General features: G+C 29.8%; 1 protein-coding gene and 1 pseudogene across 1 annotated transcript; both read left to right on the top strand.

The window, feature by feature from the left end:
* The first annotated feature begins 243 nt into the window (after positions 1 to 243).
* Positions 244 to 335, top strand: LOC123661960 (annotated as a pseudogene).
* A 3,311-nt stretch (positions 336 to 3,646) lies between these two features.
* Positions 3,647 to 5,270, top strand: LOC123661480 (UMP-CMP kinase). Its single transcript, XM_045596435.1, has one exon. The coding sequence runs from the start codon at positions 3,725 to 3,727 to the stop codon at positions 4,346 to 4,348; it is 624 nt and encodes a 207-aa protein (XP_045452391.1). The 5' UTR covers positions 3,647 to 3,724; the 3' UTR covers positions 4,349 to 5,270.
* Positions 5,271 to 9,804: the final 4,534 nt, after the last annotated feature.

The raw sequence follows: 9,804 nt of genomic DNA on the forward strand, positions 1-9,804 counted from the left end.
TTAACACTTAGGGCCTGTCTCACAAATTGTGGATAGCGCTATTTGACAGATGACGATACAAATAGACTTTGACAGTGGGAGGTAAAATATTATTAGGACCTGTTCCTCCTCAATTAATAAGCAGCAACTTTAAGATTAGTATATGAGAATAGAGAAATATCTCATAAATATAGCTGAGTTCGATGGTATAAAAGAATAATGAATTAAAAAACTTCATGGTCGGTTGCTGTCATCCATCATGCAGTCCGCTTGGCAGTACATATACTAAAATTGGAACGATACAGAGAAGCCCTGCACAAGAATGACACGCAAAATCTTGAATATTCCACATTTATAAACCTACACCTAGGTCGGAAGTCCTGGGAACAGCTCTGACCTTCTTCTGCCACATGATGGACCACGATGGATAGAAGTTTGTGTCTCTAGTGTTATCCACAACTTGAAAAACAGGCCCCTCAATATTTTAAAATTGTCCACATATAAATTATACATACTGCTTATTAAATATTTGAATATAATTATTTGCTTGATTGTGTGAACAACGCTCTTTATTTTTATTTTTTTTAGTAAGCTAGTATAAGTTTATTAACATATAACTTGCTTTAATTTGCTACTCGATTTTATTGTAGACTTCGAAATTACAGTAAATGATGAGTTTATCACAGACCTGTTCTGACATTTGTTGAGGACAATTTTTTATTTCATTCTGATCAATTATTTAACTATAAACATTAATTATTGTTATAGGAAAATATTAAATTAATTTAATTTTTACAGATACATAATTACATATCGAGGCAACTGTAGGACATGTTACCAAAGGTAAATATTAATTGAGACAAATTAAAATTACAGTTAAGCATAATGAACATAGATTATTTAAAAGTTAATAATTCATTGGCCTTTCTGGATGGCATGCATGTACTTTACTTCAGACAATGTTCATGTATTCGAATTATAGAACACTTAAGATCAATAATGCTAGTTTTGTTGGCTATTTCTAACAAGGCTCTCTTAGATTCTATACTACACAAGTATTGAATAAGATCTCCAAAATATTTCAGCCATTTTAACTTTTACAAAGTTGTTTCAAGTGTCTTTGAAGCCTACTTAAATAAAGTAACTTTTGATTTTGACTACCCTTGCTTGTCCTAGTTGTTTCTACTCAAGTGATGATAAAACCGTACCATACATCGTGCTGATGGCTTACAAGCTCAACAGGCCTGATTGTCTTTTTAAAATACGTACGTCTTATATTGTATATTTAGTGAACAAAATTAACAAAAACATTGTTTGGTTACAGATTATTGCTTATGAAGACCAAGAGAGCACAATACAGTTTATAAAAATGGTAAGTACAATAAAGTAATAGATTATTCTTATAATATTTTGTAGAATTTCCAATTAACGATAGCATAGATTATTCTTATAATATTTTGTAGAATTTCCAATTAACGATAGCAACTTTGGTTTTATAAAGTTTAAATTTCGTTATAAAATTAAAAAGGAGATTTTGATGAAAAAATTGGATAGTATCTGTTGAGTGATTGTTATTTTTTATTTAACCTGTAATTTAATTTAAAAAAATATAGTCTAATTGAGAACCTCCTCCTTTTTTGGAAGTCGGTTAAAAAAAGAAGAAAAAATGATGTTAAAACTTTTTCGGATGCTATCGTGATGGGTTTACAAGCTCAACAGGACTGACGTTACCTACAAATGTGGCAATTAATAAAATATTTACATGCAATTTTATAGAAATATTTAATAATTAATAATTATTTTCTTACAGGAATACGACACCATTGGATCATTTGCAAAAGTAATTAACTCCTAAAAAGGTGAGATTTTTGTGACTGTAAAATAACTTATATCTCTAATTTAATTACAATAAAATATTTTATTCAAACAAATAAAATGATGAATTTATCACAGACCTGTTCTGAATTATTTTGAGGTCAAAATATTTTTTTAACTGAATATAAATTTCGAAATAAACCTTATCTTTGTTAATTTTCATTTTTAATGTGTTTTTTATTTCCGTTTGTTGCAGGTTTCGCACAGTATTTTAGCACTAATAAAATGAATATTTATTTTGTGTAAAATAAATAAAAATACATAGCAATAACTTGGTTGTTTTTTTCTAAATATAATAACCTAATTAAGAAACTTCTCAAGTACTATTTACAATGTAAATTAAAAATTAAGTTTGAAAATGTCAAGGTTTGCACCTATTATAAATTCTCACTCCATCGCGTCTCCAGTACGTTGTTCAGTCGAACCCGGTTATTATTGTGATCTGATAGCGATCATTATCATGGATAATAATACCCACTAACACGCTGAGCTCTTGAGAAAGAGGCCTATGTTAAGTAATGGTACATACGTAATACAAACAGGAAGTCTCAATTTAATTAGAAGCAAATGAGTGACTGTAATACAAAACTAAGTTGACGTAAATACAGGGCACAAATACGAGTGAAGCCGCACTACTCAGTAAATGTTAGTTTATTCTTAATTATTAATTAATACAGTACTAATTAATTACAGTTTTTTACATAAATCGTGAAGCAATTTAGTAACGCTTCGTCATTGACTTAATTGAGGATGAGGAAAGGTCCTAGTAAATGTAGTGTCATATAGCTAGTGATGTGCTTGATGTCGTGCAAGATAATTCAAATCGTTTTTGAACAATCCATACTTATAATAAAAATGAAACTGATCGCTGTCTGTACATGGAAAATATATGAGGAAAAATAATTATTATTACCTTAATCAACGCAAATAGCACCCAAAACAATGATTGTTAGAATTTTTGTTATCCGATTTTGGTTTTCACTAGTATATTGTGGTAAGCTTTACTTAACATATGTTTGTTTCATGTCAATCTGTTCATCAATTTAAGCGGGTGCTTATAATCCAAAGTAAACAAATGTAAAAAAGATATAGCAAAAAAATATAAAACGTCACTATTCCACGAGGACGAAAACGTGGGCACAGCTAGTTGATAATATATTTTAGTAGCATTTTGTATTGTAGTTAGGGTTGTCAAGCTAGTTGTGCACAACAAAATTGAATAAATTTAATTAATCATAATTACAGTCTGCAACGCCAAAATCCGTCGTATCCATTAAATAGTTTAAGATTTTAGGAATACTTTTTTGTTTTACGGTGACTTTGGTGGATATAAAGTTATAAACACAAATGGTTCTTCATTTACTAGTGATTGAAGTGTATAGATTTTTTGTAATTACCTATGTACAAGAAAACTATCACAACAGATTTGAAGTGCTATAACAATGGTGATACCCCAGTTAATAATATTGAACCAGTGAAGTTGTAAATTTGTAAAAGTATGGAGAAAGATATATGAATTATATGAGATGTCTCAGGTTAGTGATGTATAGCTCAAATTTAAAAGAAATATATTTTCATACATTACTTCCGTGATATTATTACTATACGTAACACTGCTGTATGTTTTATTTAACAAACAAACTGACCAAATAGGTAAACAAAAAAAAAAAAAACTACACAATAAAATGTTATTGCTATAATTTACGTTTTGTATACGAAATTCCAAACATTCAGTTACATTTTTATACCGCACTTGCCCAATTGCTCATCACTAGTCATGTCAGATATATACATCAAATCGAACTCGTCAAGGTCGCAGCAGTGCGCATGTTTTTAAACTTAAAATAATTTTATTAAGTCTCAAAGATTCATGTGGAATAGGTGTATCCGACAGTTATCGGATTATATCACCAAAATGTTGCCTGAAGTTGTATTTGTTCTCGGAGCTCCCGGTGCCGGTAAAGGAACACAGTGTTCCCTAATTTCCAAGGAATTTGGTTTTGTACATTTGTCTGCTGGCGATTTATTACGCGAGGAGCGCCAGAGGCCAGGTTCTGAGTATGGTGAAATGATCGAGGAGAAGATCCGGAACGGCGAAATAGTTCCGGTCGAGGTTACATGTTCGCTTATACACAACGCTATTCAAAAATCAGGCAAGACAAGATTTTTGATAGACGGTTTTCCTCGAAATAAAAATAACTTAGAAGGATGGGAGCGCGTCATGTCTGATAAAACTAAATTACTTTTCGTGCTGTTCTTTGAGTGTTCGAGAGATATTTGTACGGAACGGTGTTTGAAGCGAGGCGCAGCGGGCAGCGGCCGCTCTGACGATAACCTCGAAAGTCTCAAGAAAAGGTTTAACACGTATCTTAATGACACTATGCCTATAATTAATCATTATGACGAAAAAGGACTTGTACGTAGGGTCAATGCTGAAGTGCCTCCAGAGGAAGTATTCAATGATGTAAAGAAAGTTTTCAAAGATTTAGAATAAACCGCTAATTAAATTATTAGACACAATTTAAGTAAGTCAAGCACACGTATGGTTCTTTAACTTCAATAACATTACGGGCCTGTTTCATCAGTTGTGGATAACCCAATTTGACAGTTGACGATATCCAACAGTAAAATTTTTGATGTTTTATTCTTTTCTACCATCGAATTCTACAGTTTTTGAGATATTATTTTAATCTTAAAGTTGCTGTTTATTAATTGAGGAGAAACATGTCCTACTGGTTATTTCTACCTCCTGCTGTCAAAATCTATTTTATCAGTATCCGTCGAATAGCGTTACCTACAACTGATGAAACAGGTCCTAAGTGCTAGTATTCCTCTCTAAGATATAGTAAAGATGTTATTTAGTGGAATTATGTAATAAATCATTCTAAAAGAGTATTTTGAGTGTACTAGACAATTATATAAATTATGAATTGAATCAATGTAATTAAATTTTACTTTCAAGGTTTACACTGCGATGTATCATAAGACCTTCACAATAGCATTGTATTTTTTTGTATACAGCAGAGGTCATTTTAAAAGCTATTTACCTGTTACTATAAGTTTTAACATTTCAATTTAACTGTGCCATAGATTCATTTTTAAAACGAGGCCAGATAATTTTTGATGGGAATCAGATTAGATATACAAATACATTTAATTTTTATAAAGCTTCTACTTATTTTGAAAGGAATGTTATCATCGTTTGATTGTGTAATTGTTTAAAATATTTAAACAAATTAATTTTATAATAAAATTGCATTTACAGCTGATGTTGAAAATAAAGTGAATGTTTGCCCAGCAATATTTATTTAATTATAATGTAGAGCTAAGTAAACAAATGTGTATATGTAAATAAAAACCAAAGTGAATACAACCAAAATTCATGTGTTTTATTAAAAATAACTATATTTTATTAACAATTTTTTTTTTCTTATAAAACACCTAGTAATATATTACTTTTCTTAGTACAGTAGTTACAATAATAATTGTCTTTGCTCGTAAATGAAAAAATAAGAGAAGAGATATGAATGAATGAATTTAGAGTTAATGGCTTTCACTAGTGCCGAATAGCACAGATGAATTCGCCAATGTCACGTAAGATGGAGAAGACACGACGGAGATTGTTCGGTGAATTATAAGTAACAACCTCAATAGAATTTTGAAGACTGCCAAAATAGTAGGTAGTTTAGATCAATCTATGAATCTAAAACAACACAAGCACTAAATATACTATATACATAAACAAGAATATTGTTAATAATTTATTTACAAATGGACTATGCTAGAACAATCACCTAATATAGAGAGAAGAGATATGCACACACACGTAAAAAAAAAACAAATTAAAATTCAAGTATTGACGCGTTTGTGATTTTTTTTGCGTAGGTATAGTTCGCGTCATGTAATAACCCTTCCTTGGCAGTCGGGTAAAAAGAACGCTGAAGGAAAATGGAGGGGGTGCGTTTGCGCATGCGTATACTCGCGCACAAAAGTACTATTGTTTTATTTTTTAATTAGGCTTTCACTCGCGGCTTCCCATAATGATTATTGGTAGATACATTAAAAATAATAAAAATACCGGTACGAATACTTCGGACTAAATAAGTATAATAATTATCACTTTTATTGAAATGTCGTATTCAAAAATATTAATTATCTGTACTCTCGATATTCGTATCTTAATAGTTTTTATGTATTTAAAATGATAAATTGATATTTTTTTTTAGTTATATAAATAGTAAATGGAGCTTTACAAGTGTCTTTATGCTAATGTGTTGTGAAAGTAAGTGATAAATGCCGAAAAAACGTGAATTACGATTGACAGTGGTTTGTTTACCAAATAAGATTGTTTCAAAAAATGGACAGTACGAAAAAGTTTTTTCAAGAGTTGGCAGCACTGTAAATCGCCTTTTGCGCATTTTGACAACCAGCGTTCTTTTTACATGACGCGAATTATATATTATAAATAATTTTTCTCACTTCTCTATGTAAAACTATTACGTAATTTAAAACTTTTGTGCGCGATAATAATTTGAATCGACGTCGAACTGTCAACCGCTGTCAACCAATAGCACACCGGCAAGCATGCGACACGTGATAAACACTCCCGTCCCCTACCCCGTACCACCAAATAGACCGATAAATCGCTTCTGCGCAGCTTCAAGGCCAGCGTTCTTTTTACATGACGCGAACTATACTTATTATAAACTACCTTCACTTTTAACTGCTTTTTTTAGATTTTTATCTTTGTATCAAATGTAGCTGAAAAGCTATTACTTTTATAAATAATTACATACTTAACACCAGGGTAAATTGTAAAGTTCATAATAAAAAGCACCAATATGTTTTTCAGTCGTATTTATTATATCACATTAAACATATAGGTACAACATTTTCAAATACAAACGCTTCACACAACGGCCCCTAGTAGCATTTACTCCAGGGGTCCACTAACATAATATAACAAATGTATGTATGACCTTTAACTTGACCTACATAAACTGTCATAATTATGCGGAGAGCGAATCTACGACCACCAGCGTAACAGCCTGTATTGTGTCAACTCATCGTCAAATATAGCTACATTTTTATTATACCATCATTATTTTATATATTTAACTCTGCCGTCGACAGCAATAATAATTAAATAAAATGATACAAAACATTTTGCAAATCATGCTTACCATGCAAAAATTATGAAATTTTATTGTCTGTAACGTAATATAAAATAATAATAATAAATTTATAAAATGCATATGAACACAATAATACATAAAACAATCTGTTTACTTATTTTTGGCTAAATTTTAAAGATAACTAATAAATAATAATACAAAATAAACAATATAAAATAAATAAAATGTAATATAGACAAAAAAATATACACAATTTTTATAGGGACATATTAAAAAAATTTAAGCTTATGACATTATGAATAAAATCTGATTATACAATTGGTATGATTACTTTTCCAAATGTAAGGAAATAGATGACGCAATATTATTTTATACAACACTAGCTGACCTTACGAACTTCGTATCGCCTTATTTTTTTTTCTTAAATATATGAATTACATAATTATATCAAAATTAATTAAATCAAATCAAACTGCACACCGTGTGCAAATTTGAGTAAAATCGGTTAAGTAGTTTAGGAGTCCATCGCGAACAAACAGCGTGACGCGTAATTTATATATATCTATTAAGATAAGATTATCAATGACTAATCTTATCGAGAGAAAACATATTACGTGGTGTAAATGACATGCACTTACTTTAATGGCATAAACTGATGTATCAAATGGCATACATGCAATGAGTCATTTATAATAAATATTAAGTAACAAAACAATTTTATAATTTTATCACAATATTCGTTATGTAATTTTAATCATATAAGAATATAAATTATACTTGCAGACGACGCTTTTTATCCTTATTAAATTAATATCACTGTTATAATAGCTATTGTAAATTTATTTCAATACTTTGTTTGTTTAGAATACTTGTCAATTATCAACACGGTAACATCACAGGCTGTATTGTATCATGTAGAGGTATACGGTCAATTATTTCCAATGCCTCTAGTATACACTAACTACCTAAATCGCCTCATAAAATCTATAAAAATAGGTAACGTAAGGTCCTGTTTCACCGGTTGCGGATAACGGTATCCAACAGATAAAGGTTTATCATATATTATTCTTTATTACTTTCGAATTCCATTATATTTCGCCGCTGAAAATTCCAAATAAAACTGTTAAAAATTTATCTGGATCCAGATAGTTCAGGTCAAATTGTATGGAAATTTTGGCATCCCTGTTTCAAACACAATAGTTTACAATAACTTCCGATACAAATCATCATTTTTTATTTGCAATTTTCAGCAGGTTTATGAAATATTTCTATTCCCAAATGTGAATCTAGAAGTTGTAGTTTATTACTTGAGGAGAAAAAGGTCCTAATGGCCTATTCTGCCTCTTGCTGTTAAAGTCAATTCGTAACTTATCTGCAGGATAAACTTCATCCACAACACGTGAAACCGGCCCTTTAGTATTAAAGCAGATTATAAAAAGCGAGAGATTATATACTTATCAGTAGGTACAAATAAATATTAACATAGGATTATCATTATTTTTAGTAAATTCTAAAAAAAAGTTTTAATATTTGGTAAGTTTACAACTGGTTTTTAAGACACCATTTTAGAATAATTCGGAATATTAAAAATAAATAATAAAATAACTCTAAATTATTGTATACAGAAATAGAAAAATAAACCATTATTACAACAGTTTAAAATTATTTAAAAAATTAATTCTTTGGTAATATCTTATAAAATGTAATATAAAAACAACTATAATTAACAACTGGTACTTAGAATCTACATATCAGATGATAATTTTCAAAACATTTCTAATTAAAAAAAAAATCGATATTAAACTACATTTGTAAGTTAAGTTTAAATTAATTATTAGAAGTTCACATTACATTAGACTTGATTCGAAAGGAACTAAATTGGTTTTATATTTCAATAGAAGTATCTAAAACATATTGTTCTACATAAAAAAAAAAATCGGGGATGAGTAGAATGGCAACTTTTAAAAATTAATTCAACATAAGCAACTTAGATCTATAGTGCGTTCAACGAAAGGAGATACCAGACGCAAACAAACCAAATGACAAGTCATTCGCCAATGCAGGGTTTTGTAACCTTTTTTACTTACACTAATTTTTAAAATGTAAAATAAATTTATATGTTGATAATTACTATTTAAAAAGTATTAAATCTTATATAATTATATTATCTAAACGAACAATTAGTTATTCTTGATTGTATATTTATTTAATCTGTGTATCGTTTCAGGACACGGAATAAAAGAAAAATAAATAACTACAAAATCATAGGGCCGTCCGAATGTTTTCAAACCCATCTATAGTCTCATTTGACCTTGCCTATCCCTAGCCGAAAGCCGTGCAGCAGATAGCAACAAACAAGATAGAAAGAGATAGACCATATTTTGTTGGTTCCGCCGTCGCTACGCTTAAATGATGGACATTGTTTACGTCTGGTAGCTTCTAACGTTGAACGCACTGTACTTACTTGACAATACAACCGATGTATTCATATATTTTAACAATGCTTATCTTTAAAAATACATAAACATCACAGTCAACGACGCAACAAGAAGCAGTTTATTACATACTGTAAATATTAATTTATAATAATTTCAAGAATATTTAATATAAGGACAATTAGTAGGAGATCCGAAATAGAGACGAACTTCACCCATCTGCTTAATGGACGAAAATTATTTTATATTTATTTTAGTATATAGGTTGACTGAAAAATTCCTGGCCAGGCTATATTTAATCCAAAACCGAAAAAAAAAAATATTTAAAAATTTACCCATACAGTATGAAAGCCTGTAGAAAATGCAAATGTTGGGTTGTC

The sequence above is a fragment of the Melitaea cinxia genome, chromosome 17, assembly GCF_905220565.1.
Source record: "Melitaea cinxia chromosome 17, ilMelCinx1.1, whole genome shotgun sequence".
Taxonomy (NCBI): Eukaryota; Metazoa; Arthropoda; class Insecta; order Lepidoptera; family Nymphalidae; genus Melitaea; species Melitaea cinxia.